This window comes from Trachypithecus francoisi, unplaced genomic scaffold, assembly GCF_009764315.1.
Source record: "Trachypithecus francoisi isolate TF-2019V2 unplaced genomic scaffold, Tfra_2.0 Lachesis_group18, whole genome shotgun sequence".
NCBI classification, from domain to species: domain Eukaryota; kingdom Metazoa; phylum Chordata; class Mammalia; order Primates; family Cercopithecidae; genus Trachypithecus; species Trachypithecus francoisi.
In genome coordinates this window covers 15,173,919-15,192,871 of record NW_022681463.1, presented here as the reverse complement: position 1 = coordinate 15,192,871, position 18,953 = coordinate 15,173,919, and the positions used below count along the sequence as shown (strand labels likewise).

The 18,953-nt window shown below is 44.6% G+C and overlaps 1 protein-coding gene across 3 annotated transcripts in view; it reads left to right on the top strand.

The window, feature by feature from the left end:
* Positions 1-18,953, top strand: part of PCCA (propionyl-CoA carboxylase subunit alpha) — a 457,788-nt gene that overhangs the window by 3,904 nt on the left and 434,931 nt on the right. For 2 of the 3 annotated variants that reach the window (XM_033177344.1, XM_033177343.1), the window contains exon 2: positions 15,375-15,452. In XM_033177344.1, coding sequence (XP_033033235.1) covers positions 15,375-15,452 — 78 coding nt within the window. Of the gene's footprint in view, positions 1-15,374; positions 15,457-18,953 lie in introns of all 3 variants that reach the window. The other variant, XM_033177345.1, reaches the window with a different exon arrangement.

The following is an 18,953-nucleotide window of genomic DNA, read 5'->3' as shown; positions in this document are numbered from 1 at the left end:
TTAAGTAGTTGCTTAAAAGCACAATTGGCTGAAGTAGAATTTGAACCTTAGATAATATAATTCCAAAGGCTTTCTTTTCTTTCTTCCTTTTTTTTTTTTCGGACGGGATCTGGCTCTGTTGACCAGGCTGGAGTGCACATGATCTTGGCCTACTACAGCCTCTGCCTCCTGGGCTCAAGCCATCCTCCCATCTCAGCCTCCCAAGTAGGTGGGACCACAGGCACCTACGACCACACCTGGCTATTTTTTAATTTTAATTTTAATTTTTTGTAGAGATGGGGTTTTGCTGTGTTGCCCAGGCTGGTCTCAAACTCCTGAACTCAAGCAATCCACCCAGATCGGCTTGCTTTTCTAGTTACAAATTGTCTCATTTGAATCATGGTCTCATTGTGTGATGCGTTCATGAAATTTGAATGTTTAAGCCCTATGTTACTTGAAATCCATTATTTTATTTTGTAATCAGTAAATATGGAAAAGAATGTTTAGGCTTATCTGAATGCTTTAGAATTGCCTGGAGGTTAATCTTTCCAACATGCTGATAAATTTCTAACAAATCATTTGGGAAAACAAATTTCTGAGATTATTACAGAAACTAGTTTCTGGTGTAAAAAAATGTTTATAGACATTTATGTATTTATACATCTGCCATTTGGATTTTATTCTGTTCCTGAGAGGTTCAGAACAGAGGTAAAAACTGCTCTAGTCCTTTTCTAAATAAGAGGAAAAGATGGTGACATTTTTGATGAAGAGTGAGGGAAAAGGATTTGTTTAAATGATTCCAAACTTTAAAAAATGTAGGTGGGAGAACCAGGATGAAAAAGGAATTTGAGAAGAAACATCTTTTTGGTGGGGCTGGAAACATAGTGTTTCATTGTAGGTATCTGGAGTTAGACGCCCACAGGAGCCATGCTGAGGTGCTGGGAAGACAGAGGATATCAGTGGCTGGCTTTACAGCCAGGGATACGAGGCTAAAGTTAGAGTCTGTGAACCCTGAAGGATATAGTGAGGCAGTTAATATTTAATTGAATAAATGCTTCATCTTACAACCCTAAATTAGGATTTGGAAGAAGGAAGAAGAGACAAGAGGAGTTAGAGGTATGGTTTGAGAGGAGCCAATGTAGTGTAGTGTTACCAAACCTAGGAAAGAAATTTCAAGAAGTAGTTAGCATTCATTCATTCACTTATCTAGAGATCTAGCTCTTTACTCAAAAAGTGTTTGTGGAGCATTTTCTAAGTTCCAGGTACTATGGCATGTACAGAGGAGAGAAAAAAATTAAAACATAGTCCTTAACTGCATTCCAGGTGCAGAGAGGCTAAGGAATAAAAGATTGATGAGGCCAGGTGTGGTAGCTCATGCCTGCAATCCCAACCCTTTGGGAGGCCAAAGTGGGATGATTACTTGAGCTCAGGAGTTTGAGACCAGCTTAGTCATCATAGTGATACCCACCCCCCCATCTCTACAAAATAAAATAAAAATTAGCTGGCCATGGTGGCATGTGCCTGTAGTTCTAGGTACTTTGGAGGCTGAGGAGGGAGGATCACTTGAGCCCAGGAGGTCAAGGCTGCAGTGAGCTGTGATCACACCAAGGTACTACAGCCTGGGTGACATGGCAAGACCCTGTCCTCCCCCCGCAAAAAAAGGGCATGGTGGCTTATGCCTGTAATCCCAGCACTTTGGGAGGCCGAGGTGGGCGGATCACCTGAGATCGGGAGTTCAAGACCAGCCTGACCAACATGGAGAAATCCCGTCTCTACTAAAAATACAAAATTAGCTGGGCATGGTGGCGCACGCCTGTAATCCCATCTACTTGGGAGGCTGAGGCAGGAGAATTGCTTGAACCTGGGAGGTGGAGGTTGCAGTGAGCCGAGATCGCGCCACTGCACTGCAGCCTGGGCAACAAGAGCAAAACTCTGTCTCAAAAAAAAAAAAAAAAAGAAAAAAGAAAAGAAGAAAAGGGGGCCAGGCGTCGTGTCGGTCGCCTGGAATCCCAGCACTTTGGGAGGCCGAGGCGGGCGGATCACGAGGTCAGGAGATCGAGACCCTCCTGGCTAACACGGTGAAACCCCATCTCTACTAAAAATACAAAAAAATTAGCCAGGCGAGGTGGCGGGCGCCTGTAGTTCCACCTACTTGGGAGGCTGAGGCAGAAGAATGACGTGAACCCGGGAGGTGGAGGTTGCAGTGAGCTGCGATCGTGCCACTGCACTCCAGCCTGGGTGACAGCGAGTCTCCGTCTCAAAAAAAAAAAAAGATTGGTGAAAGAATTTGATAAGATCTTTGATTTTTAATGAGAATAATTTTAGTAGCATGCTGAAGTGTTATACAAATATACTGCTTTTATTTTGACAATATTCTTAAATAGTTGAAACAAAATTATATTTTTTGAAAGATAAGCATATTGCATAACTTTCAAAAATTAGTTTATTTTAAATGACTGTTGACATTTTCGTTAGGAAAAAACCTCACGAACTGATGGGATCAACCTAATAAGATCAAAATAAAAGTGAATTTTAAAAATGTTGGAAGATACAGATTTGTGATTTCATTCACAAAACCTAATACAGCATCCATGTGGCATACTCTCTTTGACATTCTATGTTTGTTTGTTTTTGAGATGGAGTCTCATGTTGCCCAGGCTGGAGTGCAGTGGTGTGATCTCGGCTCATGGCAACCTCTGCCTCCCGGGTTCAAGTGATTCTCCTGCCTCAGCCTCCTGAGTAGCTGGGATTACAGGCATGCGCCACCATGCCCATCTAATTGTCGTATTTTTAGTAGAGATGGGGTTTCATCATGTTGGCCTGGCTGGTCTTGAACTATTGACGTCAACTGATCTGCCCGCCTTGGCCTCCCTAAGTGCTGGGATTACAGACGTGAGCCACCGTGCTCGCCCTCTTTGGTATTCTTTATTCAAGAAACCCTTGGTTTCCTAGAACTGCTGTACAAATGACCATGGACCTCGTGGCTTAAAACAACAAATTCATTCTCCCGCAGTTCTAAAGGCCTGAAGTCTGAAATCAAGGCATGAGCAGGGCCATGCTTCCTTTGAAGGCTCTAGGGGAGAATCCTTTCTTGCCTCTTTGAGCTTTTGGTGGCTGCATTCATTCCTTGGCTTGTGGCTGCATCACTCCAGTCTCTGCCTCTGTCTTCACATGGCTACCTTCTCCTCCTCCTCCTTGTGCATCTTTCCCTCTCATTCTTTTATAAAGACACTTTTTATTGGATTTAGGGCCATGACAAGATCTAGGATGATTTCATTTCGAGGTCCTTCACTTTGTTGTATTGGCAAAGACCCTTTATCACAGGTTCCAGGACATGGACACATCATTTTAGGGGCTACCATTCAATCCACCTACACGTCGTATGTGTCAGACACTACTTAGAGCTGGGAACATAATCGTGAATGTTTCTGCTCCCATTGTGGTTACATTTGAGTAAGGAGACTGTGCTCATATAAATAGAAAAGTTCGGAGAGTGAGAAGTGGTCTTGAAGTAAAAAGATAGGTTAATGGGATAAGAGTGGTAGTGGTGCTGAGTTGGGGATGTTACCTAATGAGACCATAGGGGACATTTCAGAGCATGTGGCATTTGGACAGGAAACTGAGCCAGCCAGCCATGTGACTATATGGGGGCCTAGCATTGCAGACCAAGGAATGCCAGGGCAAAAACTCTGAGGGGAGATTGCATTTGGCATAATTAAGGGATGAATGTGGCTGCTGTGGTTGGAGTGAACTGAATGAGGGGGTGATCTTAGGAGATGAGGGAGGAGGAGTAGGTAGGCAGGACAGAGTCATTAGGGGCTTGTATTTGGAATTTAATAATGAGAGTCCAATTGGAGGCATTTAAGCACATTGAACTTGTGTTTGGAAAAGATGATTGTGTGGCGAATGTCTTAGTAGGGGTGGGAGTAGGATTGGGGACTGGGATGGGAAGAGTGGAAACAGAGAGACCAGTCAGGAAGCTGTTGTAGAAGACCAAGCTAGAGATGATGGTAACTTGCGCTAGGGTGGTAGCACTGGAGTTGGTGAGAACTGGTCAGACTTGGAATATATTTTGGAGCTAAAGCCAGTATCTTGCTGTAGGGTTTGAAGGCAGATACAGACATACCTCATATCTTGGCTTTATTGGCCCTGCAGATACTGTTTTTGTTGTTGTTGTTGTTTTTACAGATTGAAGGTTTGTGGCAACCCTGCTTTGAGCAGCTGTATTGGTCTCATCTTTCCAATAGCAAAACTTACTTTGTGTCTCTGTGAAACATTTTGATAATTCTTGCAATAATTTAAACTTTTTCATTATTACTGTGTCTGTTTTGGTGATCTGTGATCAGTGATCTTCAATATTCTTATTGTAAATATTTTGGGGTGCCGTGAACCACGCCCATATAAGCAGAGAAACATAATTGATAAATGCTGTGTGTGTTTTGACTTCTCCAACCAGGTATTCCCCCATGTCTATCCCTCTCCTCAGGCCTCCCTATTCTCTGAGACACAACAATATTGAAAGTAGGCCAATTAATAACCCTCTAAGCGTTCTAGTGAAAGGAAGAGTCACACGTCTGTCACTTTAAATAAAAAACTGGAACTCATTAAGCTTAGGGAGGAAGGCCTGTCAAAAGCCAAGACAGACTGAAAGCTGGGCCTCTTGTGCCAAATTGTGAATGCAAAGGAAAAGTTCTGGAAGGAAATTAAAAGTGCTACTCCAGTGAGCACACAACTGATTAAAAAAAGTGAAACAGCTTTATTGCTGATATGGCAAAAGCTTTAGTGGTTTGGATAGAAGATCAAACCAGCCACATTTCCTTAAGTCATAGCCTAATCCAGCACAAGGCCCTCTCTTCAATTCTGCGAAGGCTGAGAGAGGTGAGGATGCTGCAGAAGAAAAGTTGGAAGCAAAAAGAGGTTGGTTCATGGGGTTTAAGAAAAGAAGTGAGGCTGGATGCAGTGGCTCACACCTGTAATCCCAGCACTTTGGGAGGCCGAGGCAAGCGGATCACAGGATCAAGAGATTGAGACCATTCTGGCTAACATGGTGAAACCCTGTCTCTACTAAAAATACTAAAATTAGCCGGATGTGGTAGCATGCGCCTATAGTCCCAGCTACTTGGGAGGCTGAGGCAGGAGAATCGCTTTAACCCAGGAGGTGGAGGTTGCAGTGAGCCAAGATCGTGCCAGTGCACTGCGGCCTGGTGACAGAGAGACTCTGTCTAAAAAAAAAAAAAAAAAGGAAGCGATCTTCATAACATAAATGTGGAAGCAACAAGTGCTGATGTAGAAGCTGCAGCATTATCCAGAAGATCTCACAAAGATCATTCATGAAGTTGGCTACACCAAACAGCAGATTTTCATTGTAGATGAAATAACCTTCTATTGGAAGAGTATGTCATTTAGTACTTTGAGAACTGGAGAGAAGTCAGTGCCTGGCTTCAGAGCCTCAAAGGACAGCACCTGGGGTGTTCACTATCATACCTGGCTGTCCTTTGAGGCTTAGAAGCCAGGCACTGGCTCCAGAGGCTGAGGTGGGAGGATTGCTTGAGCCCAGGAGTTGGTGTCCAGCCTGGGCAACATAGCGAGACCCCTATCCCTAAAAAAAAAAAAAAGCAAGCAAGCTTCAAAGGACAGGCCAACTCTTGTTAGGGGCTAATGCAGCTGGTAACTTAAGTGGAAGCCAATGCTCATTTACCATTTTGAAAATCCTAGGACTCTTAAGAATTATTCAAATTTGACTCTGCCTGTGCTCTAGAAATGGAACAGCAAAACCTGGATGACAGCACATCTGTTTACAGCATAGTTTACTGAATATTTTAAGCCCACTGTTGAAACCTACTGCTCAGGACAGAAAGATTCCTTTCAAAATATTGCTGCATATACACAATACATTTGGTTACCCAAGAGCTCTAATGGAGCTGTACAAGTAGATTAATATTATTTTCATGCCTGCTAATACAACATTCTCCAGCCCATAGATCAAGGAGGAATTTCAACTTTCAAGTTGTATTATTTAATAAATAGTATTTCATAAGTTTATATAGCTGCCGTAGAGAGTGATTCCTCTGATGAATCTGAGAAAGTGAATTGAAAACTTTCTGGAAAGGATTCACCATTCTAGAGGCCATTAAGAACCTTCGTGATTCATGGTGGGTCAAAATGTCAACATTAACAGGAGTTTTGAGAAGTAGATTCCAACTGTGAGGGATTCAGGACTTCAGTGGGGAATGTAACTGTAGAGGGATGGAAATAGCAAGAGAACTGGAGTGGAGCCTGAAGATGTGATGGAATTGCTACTGTCTCATGACCAAACTTGAAGGGATGAGAAGTTGCTTCTTTTTTTTTTTTTTTTGAGGCGGAGTCTCGCTCTGTCGCCCGGACTGGAGGGCAGTGGCCAGATCTCAGCTCACTGCAAGCTCCGCCTCCTGGGTTTATGCCATTCTCCTGCCTCAGCCTCCCGAGTAGCTGGGACTACAGGCGCCCGCCACCTTGCCCGGCTAGTTTTTTTGTATTTTTTTAGTAGAGACGGGGTTTCACCGTGTTAGCCAGGATGGTCTCGATCTCCTGACCTCGTGATCCGCCCATCTCGGCCTCCCAAAGTGCTGGGATTACAGGCTTGAGCCACCGCGCCCGGCCTGAGAAGTTGCTTCTTAATAGATGAGTAAAGAAAGTAGTTCCTTTTTTTTTTGAGGAAGGTTCTCACTCTGTCACCCAGGCTGGAATGCAGTGGCATGGTCATGGCTCACTGCAGCCTCAACCTCCCAGGCTCAAGTAATCTTCCCACCAGCCTCCTGAATAGCTGGGATTACAGGCTTGTGCCACCATGCCCTGCTATATATATACATTGCTATATATATATTTTAATTTTTTGTATAAATGGGGTTTTGCCATGTTGCCCAGGCTTGTCTCAAACTCCTGAGCTCAAGCAATCTGCCTGCCTCGGCCTCCCAGAGCACTGGGTTTATAGGTGTTGAGCCACCACACCCAGTCAAGAAAGTGGTATCTTGAGACGGAATCTACTAGTGGTGGAGGATGCTGTGAACACTGTAATCGTGATAAAAAAGGATTTATAATATTACATCGACTTAGTTGATAAAGCAGTAGGTTTTGGGAGGATTTATTCTAATTTTGAAAAAGTTCTAATGTGGATATGATATCAAACAGCATCACATGCGACACAGAATTTTTTGTGAGAGAAAATCACTGCAGCAAACTTCACTGTTGTTTTAAGAAATTGCCACAGCCATCCCAACCTTCAGCAACCACCACCCTAATCAGTCAGTAGCCATCAACATCAAGGCAAGACCCTCCACCAGGAAAACGATGAGATTTGCTGAAGGATCAGATGATTGTTAGTATTTTTGAGTAGCAATTGTTTTGAACAATAATTAATTGGACTTGAACCTGCAATATCTGTAAGGTATGTACAAATAGGGAAAGGAAAGAATTAAGAATGACTTTTGAAGGAAGACACAGAAGGCTGCTATTGTATGATTGTGTTTTTATGCAGTCTCCAGAATAGACTGATCCATGAAGACAGAAAGTAGATTAGTGGTTGCCCAGGGCCTGGAGGAGAGGGGATGGGAGTGACTGCGCATAGTTAAGGGGTGTCTTTTTGGGGTGATAAAAATGTCCTGGAATCAGTAGCCGTCATGGTTCCATGCCTTGTGAATATATTAAAAACCACTGAGTTGTATACTTTTTTAAAAGGGTAAATTTTATGGTATGTGAATTACATCTGCATTAAAAAATAAAAGAATGGTCTGGGCGCAGTGGTTCACAGCTGTAATCCCAGCACTTTGGGAAGCCAAGGCAGTTGGATCAACTGAGGTCAGGAGTTCGAGACCAGCCTGACCAACATGGAGAAACCCCATCTCTACTAAAAATACAAAATTAGCCAGACATGGTGGCACATGCCTGTAATCCCAGCTACTCGGGAGGCTGAGACAGGAGAATTGCTTGAACTGGGAGGCAGAGGTTGCGGTGAGCTGAAATCGCACCATTGCACTCCGGCCCGGACGAGAGCAAAACGCCATCTCAAAAAAAAAAAAAAATGACTTAAATCAGTTGCCCAGGTTCCTGAGTGTTTAGTGTCTTAGAAATAGTGAGGGTTAAGACTTGAGAGGGAAGAGCGAGACAGTAGTTACACTAAAACACATCTTTGTTTTCATAGCTGGAGACTAGCTTCATTCTGTTCCTGTAGGGAGCTCTAGAGAGTATTTCTCAAAGTGTTAACCAGCAGCATTATCGGATATTGTTAGAAATGCAAATTATCCAGCCTTAGCCCAGAGCTGCAGAGTCTGAATATCTGGTGATGGAGCCCAGCAGTGTTTTAATAAGCCTTTCAGGTGATTTTGATGCATGGTAAAATTTGAGAACAACTGCCCTAGATCAGTGCTCCCCAATAGAAATATAAGGTGAGCTACAAATGTCATTAAAAATCTTCGCCAGGCGTGATGGCTCAGGACTGTAATTCTAGCGCTTTGGGAGGCCGAGGCGGGTGGATCATAAGGTGAAGAGATTGAGACCATCCTGGCCAACATGGTGAAACCCTGTCTCTACTAAAAATACAAACATTAGCCGGGTGTGGTGGTGTGTCCGGAATTGGTGGGTTCTTGGTTTCACTGACTTCAAGAATGAAGCCGCAGACCCTCAACGGTGAGTGTTACAGTTCTTAAAGATAGTGTGTCTGGAGTTTGTTCCTTCAGACTTTCAGATGTGTCTGGAGCTTCTTCCTTTTGGTGGGTTCGTGGTCTCGCTGTCAGGAGTGAACCTGCAGACCTTCGTGGTAAGTGTTACAGCTTTTAAAGGCAGCGTATCTGGAGTTGTTCTTTCTTCCTGATGGGTTCGTGGTCTCGTTGGCTTTAGGAGTGAAGCTGCAGACTTTCACCGTGACTGTTAACAGCTAATAAAGACAGCATGGACACAAAGCGCGAAAGAACAAAGCTTCCACAGTGTGGAAAGGGAACTGCGTGGGTTGCCACTGCTGGCTTAGGTAGCCTGCTTTTATTCCCTTATCTGACCCCACCCACATCCTGCTGATTGGTCCATTTTACAGAGAGCTGATTAGTCTATTTTACGGAGAGCTGATTGGTCCGTTTTGACAGAGTGCTGATTGGTGCGTTTACAATCCTTGAGCTAGACACAGAGTGCTGATTGGTGTGTTTACAAACCTTGAGCTAGACACAGAGTGCTAGACAGAAAAGTTCTCCAAGTCCCCAGTAGGTTAGCTAGATACAGAGTTAGCTGGATACAGAGTACCAATTGGTGTATTTACAAACCTTGAGCTAGACACAGAGTACTGATTGGTGTATTTACAAACCCTGAGCCAGACACAGAGTGCTGACTGGTGTATTTAGGATCCTCTAGCTAGAGGGAAAAGTTCTCCAGGGCCCCACCAGATTAGCTAGATACAGAGCTCTGATTGGTGCACATACAATCCTGGGGCTAGATATAAAAGTTCTCCAAGTCCCCATCCGGCTCAGGAGCCCAGCTGGCTTCACCTAGTGGATCCTGCACCTTGGCTGCAGGTGGAGCTGCCTGCCAGTCCTGAGCCACGCCTGCACTCCTCAGCCCTTGGGCTGTCATGGGACCAGGTGCCAGGGAACAGGGGCGGTGCCCGTTGGGGAGGCTCGGGCCTTGCAGGAGCCCACTGCAGGCAGGGAGCTCAGACATGGCGGGCTGCAGGTAACTAGCCCTTCCCCATGGGGAGGCAACTAAATCCAGCAAGAATTTGAGTGCAGCGCCCGCGGGCCGGCACTGCTGGGGGACCGGGCGCAACCTCCACAGCTGCTAGCCCTGGTGCTAGGCCCCTCACTGCCCTGGGCCTGTGGTGCCATGCAGGCCGGCCGGTGGACCACTCCATGTGCAGGGTCCGTGGAGCCTGCGCCCGGGCCTGCTGAAACTTGCACTGGCCCGGGAGCTCCCTGTGCAGCCCCGTTTCCCGTCCGCGCCTCTCCCTCCACACCTTCCTGCAAGCAGAGGGAGGTGGCTCTGGCCTCAGCCAGCCCAGAGAGGGGTTCCCACAGTGCCATGGCGGGCTGAAGGGCTCCTCAAGTGCCGCCAGAATGGAAGCCGAGGCCGAGGAAGTGCTGAGAGTGAGGGCTGCTAGCACACTGTTACCTCTCAGTGGCAGGCACCTGTAATCCCAGCTACTGGGGAGGCCGAGGCAGGAGAATCGTTTGAACTTGGGAGGTGGAGGTTGCAGTGAGCCGAGATGGCACCACTGCACTCCAGCCTGGTGACAAAGTGAGACTCCGTCTCAAAAAACAAACAAAAATCTTCTAATACTTATGTTAAAAAATAAAGCGAAGAGGCCAAGGTGGGAGGATTGCTTGAGGCCAGGAGTTCAAGACAAGCCTGGGGAAAATAGTGAGAACCCCCCTCCCCCGCCGCCCCATCTCTACAAAAAATAAAAATATTAGTGGGGCATGGTGGCATGCATCCGTAGTCCCAGCTACTCAGGAGGCTGAGGTGGGAGGATTGCTTGAATGCAGGAGTTCAGGGCTGCAGTGAGCTATGATCCTGTCACGACACTTCAGCCTGGGCAACACAGTGAGATCCTGTCTCAAAAAAAAAAAAGTAAAACGAAGCTAGGTGTAGTGGCAGGGATGTGTAGTCTCAGCTACTCAGGAGGCTGAGGTGGAAAGATCATTTGAGTCTAGGCGTTAGAGGCTGCCATGGGCTGTAGTTGTGCCTGTGACTAGGCACTGCAGTCCAGCCTGGGCAAACATAGTGAGACTCCGATCTCTTAAAAAAACAAAAAAAGTAAAATAAGATGAAATTAATATATTTTACTTAATATATTCAAATATTCAAAGTATTATTTGAAATATGTAAATGTAAAAATTCACTAATGAGGTCTTTTACATTTTTTGAGTACTAAGTTTTCAAAATCCAGTGTGTAGTTTACTCTTAGAGCACATCTGAGTGTGGCTCATGGCTGCCATATTGGGTGGAACAGCTCTAGGGCACAGATTGTGCTACTGATGAAGTCCCACCTTGAGGCGCTGGTACTGGCCTTTTGAATGCAGTGTTAGCCCTTGGCCAGGCAGGGTGGGGGTAGCTCTCAGGCTTGATGGAGAACTGTATAGTTGAGGAACATGGTCCAGATGAGGGAGCATGTGTGAGCCGTTAGCTGTCAACACAGCAGCTAGAGAGGATCTGAGTGGCCTCTGACAATATCTGCTACAGCCAGATGGGGAAGAATGGCCTGGCTGAAAAGTCAAGGGTGGGATGATGAAGTTCTAGAGTTGACATGTATAGTTTCCTGGTGCTTGAGCTTAATACAGAGGCAGAACCCAGAGAATCTTGAGTCTTGAACATCTCTCTCAAATATTAGGTGTTCAGCTTGGCTTTTGGCAGACACTGAAGACTGGAATGGTCTCTGAGATCCTGAAGACTAAATAGTCTATTTGAAAGAAAAGCTGTGCTTCCAGGAAAAAGCCAGATTTAAATGAGGTGTCTTCAGAGAAGGGCATGTGCTCAGAAGGCCCCTTGGGCTCTGTTACAATGCATGATGAAATACTCAACAGATGCTTCCAAACTCTGTGTCGTAATACATGGGTAAGACCTTTACCTGGAATTTTAGAGATGAAGCAAGATGAAGTATACTAATGTTTACTTTGACCTTGGTGAGACCATTTTATAGCTCCATTAACCCAGTTTTGAGGACAGTTTCTTCTTTGAAGCAGAATGCATTCTGATAATTTATCTGATAATGAGTTATTTAGTATTATTCACCTGAATGCTACTGTGGGTGAGTTAACAGTAGTTTCGGTTTCGGCAGAACTGGTGTTTAGATTGTTCTTTAAGATATTTGCTAGTGGATTTACCAGTTTTAACTGCCACGTGAGACCACATCATACTTATGAAAGTAGTTGCTATTTTTTTTTTTTTTTGAGACGGAGTCTCACTCTGTCACCCAGGCTAGAGTGCAGTGGCGTGATCTCGGCTCACTGCAACCTCCGCCTCCTGGGTTCACGCCATTCTCCTGCCTCCTGAGTAGCTAGGATTACAGGCCACCACGCCCGGCTAATGTGTTTTTTTTTTTTTTTTTTTGTATTTTTAGTAGAGACGGGGTTTCACTGTGTTAGCCAGAATGGTCTCAATCTCCTGACCTTGTGATCCACCCGCCTTGGCCTCCCAAAGTGCTGGGATTACAGGTGTGAGCCACTGCGCCTGGCCGGTGCTATGTAATCTTAAGAAAGGATAGTTGTGCCGGGCGCGGTGGCTCAAGCCTGTCATCCCAGCACTTTGGGAGGCCGAGGCGGGCGGATCACGAGGTCAGGAGATCGAGACCCTCCTGGCTAACACGGTGAAACCCCGTCTCTACTAAAAATACAAAAAACTAGCCGGGCGCGGTGGCGGGCGCCTGTAGTCCCAGCTACTCAGAGGCTGAGGCGGGAGAATGACTGGAACCCGGGAGGCGGAGCTTGCAGTGAGCCGAGATCGCGCCACTGCACTCCAGCCTGGGCGACACAGTGAGACTCCGTCTCAAAAAAAAAGAAAGGATAGTTGTTTCCCTGTTTGCAGTGACTGGAAGGCATGCGTCCAGTTTGTCTAAAAGCCTACCATTTGTCCCCATTTTTGTCTAAGTTATTGTGTGCTGATGATAATATATGCAAGACTGTGCTAGCCATGTTAGACATTCTCATTTAATCCTCATAGCAGCATTGTGACCTAGACAAGTACTATTATTATCCCCAGTATACAAATGAAGAAACTTGCTATATATCTAGGAAATGTCAGAGTCAAGATTCGAATCCAGGTCAGAATCTGAGTCTAGACCAGAACTCTTTTTTTTTTTTTTTTGAGACGGAGTCTCGCTCTGTCTCCCAGGCTGGAGTGCAGTGGCCGGATCTCAGCTCTTATTGACTATATTATTCTCTAATGGTAACTCCCAAGTGGTTCTGGTATGATTTTGAGAAAGAAGGTGACAGCTGCATATTTGGATTTAGTTTTTGTGTAAAACCTTACATTTTTTGGCACTTTACTGTTTATAAAAACTCATTTGATCCTTTTAACAACTCCCTAGGAAATCAGGGAGGTGTCATCACCTACGTTTTGTAGATGGAAACGGGGGCCCAGAGAAATGATTAGCTCAATGACTCATAGCTGAGAGTTGACCCAAGTCTTGTGACTCTGGGGGTCAATGCCACTTCCCATGTGCCAAACCATTTGCAGGCATTTCTTTTCTATGTGTGGAAAATATAGGAAATCATTATTCCTGTGGGAGAGAACCAATGGCAATATGTTATTGGGGAGTCATTTTGCACTCCCTGACCTTTCTCCTTTTGGCTGTGATTGGCTAAATAGTCTTTATAAATAGAATTGATTGAAGTTCTTTCTCAGAACCTTTATTGCTAGGAAATACCTTACAAAGAATTTTGGACTGGGCATGTAGCCAGTTTGTTACATGCTTAACAAAAACAACAAACGTTAAAATTGTGTAGAGGTCCAAATTAGCAGACTTCTACAAATGTTTTCCTGCTTGATCTTTAATAGGGACACAGTAATAATTTCCCATTCATAGTTCCTTGTTGTTCCTAGTCTTTTACTTGGTAAAGGTTTTATTTTATAAACTATATCTTTTTGTATCTTTTACCTCCACTTTTGTATAGAGATTACTATTCATTCATTCATTCATTCATTCATTCTGATGAGTTTCGCTCTTGTTGCCCAGGCTGGAGTGCAATGGCACGATCTCAGCTCACTGCAACCTCCGCCTCCTGGGTTCAAGCAATTCTACCTCAGCCTCCTGAGTAGCTGGGACTACAGGTGTGTGCCATCATGCCCCGCTAATTTTTTTTTTGTATTTTTAGTAGAGACGGGGTTTCACCATTTTGGCCAGTCTGGTTGCAAACTCCTGACCTCAGGTGATCCACCTGCCTCGGCCTCCCAAAGTGCTAGGATTACAGGCATGAGCCATGGTGCCCGACTCTTTAAAAAGTGGTTGTACAATTTCTTCAGTTCGTTTGAAAATGTTGCTATAAAAACATTTTGTTTCTTATTTGAGTTGCTATCCTCTTAGAAAGTTCTAAGGGGTCTTGCTCTGTTGCCCAGGCTGGAGTACAGTGGTGTGATCTTGGCTCACTGTGGCCTCAAACTCCCGGGCTCAAGTAATACTCCCACCTCTGCCTCCTGAGTAGCTGGGATTCCAGGCGTGTACCACTGTGCCTGGCTTAGTCACTTAATGTTCTTAAGTATTAAAGCATTAAGATATGCTTTCTTCACAAACAGTTCAGTGAATGAGAAATATCCTTGATTACTGGTTTTGCTTTTTCATATTTATCAGCCAAACCACTTTTGTACCAGAAAACGTGAAATAAGAAATCGGGCTGATGACATCAGCAAATATAAAAATAGTATTTTATTATGTTCTGGCCACTGTTAAATTCGAAGCTCCCTGAGACCAAGACTCTTGTTTTATGTTTTTAGAAGTTCTTTGTGGTCTGTGACATTTCTGACCCTGCTCTATCCTTTTGCATGGTCTGAAAGGCTTTCTTCAGATTTGCTTGGCCCATTGACAATTCTTTTTTTTTTTTTTTTTTTGAGACGGAGTCTTGCTCTGCCACCCAGGCTGGAGTGCAGTGGCCGGATCTCAGCTCACTGCAAGCTCCGCCTCCCGGGTTTATGCCATTCTCCTGCCTCAGCCTCCCGAGTAGCTGGGACTACAGGCGCCCGCCTCGTCACCCGGCTAGTTTTTTGTATTTTTTTTTTTTTTTTTTTTTTTTGAGACGGAGTCTCGCTCTGTCGCCCAGGCTGGAGTGCAGTGGCCGGATCTCAGCTCACTGCAAGCTCCGCCTCCCGGGTTCCCGCCATTCTGCTGCCTCAGCCTCCTGAGTAGCTGGGACTACAAGCGCCCGCCACCTCGCCCGGCTAGTTTTTTATATTTTTTAGTAGAGACGGGGTTTCACCGGGTTAGCCAGGATGGTCTCGATCTCCTGACCTTGTGATCGGCCCGTCTCGGCCTCCCAAAGTGCTGGGATTACAGGCTTGAGCCACTGCGCCCGGCCTAGTTTTTTGTATTTTTAAGTAGAGACAGGGTTTCACCGTATTAGCCAGGATGGTCTCGATCTCCTGACCTCGTGATCCGCCCGTCTCGGCCTCCCAAAGTGCTGGGATTACAGGCTTGAGCCACCGCGCCCGGCCGACAATTCTTGTTTTGCTTTTCTGGGGATTGTTTTGATGCTTTCGGTTTCTCTTACATGCCGACGCGCTGTGTCTGTAGATATGATTTCCCTTCCATAATTATAATTATGGTGTATTGCCTAGAACTACATTTATTGATCAAACACTTTCGCTAGAACCTAACTGGAAGAAATATCCTGAAAAAATGTTCAAAAGCCCACCAAGTATTTGCAATTTATTTTGCTTTTCTTTTTTTGTAGCATGTTCCGGACTATTCAAGACAGCACTTAATGGTGTCCCGTAATCTTGGTTCAGTGGGATATGATCCTAATGAAAAAGTAAGTATTTAAACGATACTCTCAACAACTAACTTATCGTGGTTTTACTTTCTTGTCTCCATACTGTGTTCAATGGGATTTTGTTAAGACTGTGGGGTCGTTGATCACTCTAGCATTATATGTTTCTATAGATGCTCAATCTTTAGGTATTCTGTTTTTCATTGTGGGCCACAGTCTGAATCTTTTTAATTTTGTATTTGTATCTTTACCAAAAATTGAATGCATTTACAATATGTTTCCTTTGTTTTCAGAAGAATAACTAAGGAATCATTTGTTCTTAAAGACTGGGCAGTTAAGAGATTTAATTAAACTATTGAGTTTTTCTTTCATTTACTTAATACTTTTTTTTTTTGAGATGGAGTCTCGCTCTGTCACCCAGGCTGGAGTGCAGTGGTGTGATCTCGGCTCACTGCAACCTCCACCTCCCAGGTTCAAACAATTCTCCCACCTCAGCCTCCTGAGGAGCTGGGACTACAGGCGTGCACCACTGCACCCGGCTAACATGTGTATGTTTAGTAGAGACGGGCTTTCACCATGTTGGCCAGGATGGTCTCGAACTCCTGACCTCAGGTGATCCACCTGCCTCAGCCTCCCAAAGTGCTGAGATTTCAGGCGTGAGCCACTGTGCACCCAGCCTCATTTACTTAATATTTATATTATTTATTTATTTATTTGTGACACGGAGTCTTGCTCTTTTGCCCAGGCTGGAGTACAGTCATGTGATCTCTGCTCACTGTAACCTGTGCCTCCTGGCTTCAAGAGATTCTCCTGCCTCAGCCTCCTGAGTAGCTGGGATTACAGGTGTGCCCCACCATGCCCGTCTAATTTTTGTGTTTGTTAGTAGAGACGGGGTTTCACCATGTTGGCCAGGCTGGTCTCAAACTCCTGACCTCAGGTGATCGGCCCGCCTCGGCCTCCCAAAGTGCTGGGATTACAGGCGTGAGCCACTGTGGCCTACCTATATGATTCATTTGGATTGAAGGTAATTTTGTGTATTATAAATTTTGGGACAAGCGGTTTCTAATTAAAATGCTATTTCAATGATGTTTGCGCCTTGTAGGGACTAGAAGAAGTGATTGGAAATAAAATATGGTTTCATGCCTTCATGGCAATGAAGGCATCAAAGAGGGCGGGAGTTTTGGTTAAGAAGGGATTGTTCGAGGTGACTGTCATCAAAATACAACTGACAGGAATGATTATTTGAGAATGACATGTCTGAGGTATCTTCTGAATCATGTGCTGAAGTGCACGATACTGCTTTCCAGATTCTTTTGAATCTGGAGGCCTGGAGGAAGAAAGAGTCTACATATCTTCAGTTCAGGAGGAATGCAACGTGAAACACAGTTGGAGGGTGGTGTGGTTTGGCTCTGTCCCCACCCAACTCTCATCTCGGCCTGGAATCCTCAGGTGTTGAGGGAGGGAGGTGATTGGGTCATGGGGGCAGTTCCCCCCGTGTTTTTCTCATGATAGTGAGTTGGTTCTCACAGGATCTTATGATCTTACAAGTGTTTGGAAGTTCCTCCTTTGCACTGTTCTCCCCTGCTGCCTTGTGAAGAAGGTGCCTGCTTTCCTTCTGCCATGATTTAAGTTTCCTGAAGCCTCCCCAGCCATGTGGAACTGGGAGTCAATTAAACCTTTGTTTATAAATTACCTAGTCTCGGGTAGTATCTTCATAGCAATGTAAAAGCCGAATAATACATAGGGCAAATGCAAATTTTTTTTTTTTTTTTAAATTTTTGAGATGGAGTATTGTTCTGTCACCCAGGCTGGAGTGCAGTGGTGTGATCTGGGCTCACTGCAACCTCTGCCTCCCGGGTTCAAACAATTCTCCTGCCTCAGCCTCCGGAATAGCTGGGATTACAGGTGTTCATCACCATGCCTGGCTAATTTTTGTATTTTTAGTAGAGACGGGGTTTCACCATGTTGGCCAGACTGATCTCGAGGTCCTGACCTCAAATGTCTGCCTCAGCCTCCCAAAGTGTTGAGATTACAGGCATGAGCCATGGTGCTTGGCCAATTTTCAATTTTCTAATAGCTACATTAAAAAAAAGTAAACAGGTAAAATTAATTTTAATAATATCTCAATATCTAAAATGTTATTAAGTACATAATCAGTATAAAAAGTATTAACAAGACACCTTACATTCTTTTCTTTGGGCCCTAAGTCTTCTAAATCCAGTGTATATTTTACACCTCTGGCATATCTCAGTTTGATTAGCCACATTTGAAGAGCGCAGTAACCTCTTGTGACCAGTGGCTACTGTATTGGATAGCGCAGATCTATTGAATTAGTTGTGATAAACTCCCTGTTATGAAAGCTGTAGTTTACTTTAAAATCTTCATCATAGGTGATATGCTTTGGGGTTCATGTATCCATGTGTTGCATTCCAATCTCGAAGTAATCATCTATCCTAAGTGGCCACAGTCTTAAGAGTGGTTAACTAACATTTGTTGAAGAGGCCACACTCTAGAGGGGTGGAATACTACAAACGGCTCAGCCATCTTTCTCCTTATAAACACTGGTAGCCTTCCTCATTAGCATAATAACTGTTAGAAGTGGGCTATCAGCCAGGTGTGATGGCCCATGCCTATAATCCCAGCACTTTGGGAGTTCGAGGCCAGTGGATTGCTGGAGGTCAGGAACTTGAGACCAACCTGGTGAAACCCTGTCTCTACCAAAAAAAAACAAAAAACAAAAAAAACCCCACGAAAATTAGCCGAGTGTGCTGGCGTGCGCCTGTAATTCCAGCTACACAGGAAGCTAAGGTGGGAGAATCACTTGAGTCCAGGAGGTCAGGGCTTCAGTGAGCCATGATTGCACCACTGTACTCCAGACTGCTAGGCTACAGGGCGAGATCCTGTCTCAAAGAAGGAAAAAGAAATGGGCTGTCATTGAGGAAGTTTGTGATATTTGTCGATATTATGTTATTGGCTATTACTTTAGAGAAATTCTCTGCCTTTGTACTATCAGAATATAATAATGTAGTTGGCCTTTAATTCTTTACCTTAAAGAATAACACTCGGGCCCGATCCCTAAATGAATAGTCCTGTGTTCAGCCACTTGTCTGGTGGATTCTTGATGGCTTAGTCTGACAGTATGGTTAACCAAATCAGAATTTTTTTTTTTTGCCTATGGCGAGCCTTTCTTGCAGTCTTTTGGAGCCTTACAAAGTACAGGGAGTTGAGATTTCACTGAACTTATCAAGCAGGTTTTATGGTTCTTTTTATGTCTTAATAAATGTTTGTATGTATGGACAGAGTTTGGTCTGGCACTTGCTTTCATTATAACCTCATAGTGAAGTTACAGAAATAGGTAACTCACCTCCCACATTGGTGACCACTGATAATTACTAAAAATAAATAAATGTGTGTCATTGTCTGGGTTTAGCACATTATTTATTTATTTGTTTATTTATTTTTGAGACAGAGTCTCGCTCTGTCACCCAGGCTGGAGTGCAGTGGCATGATCTTGGCTCAGTGCAACCTCCACCTTCTGGGTTC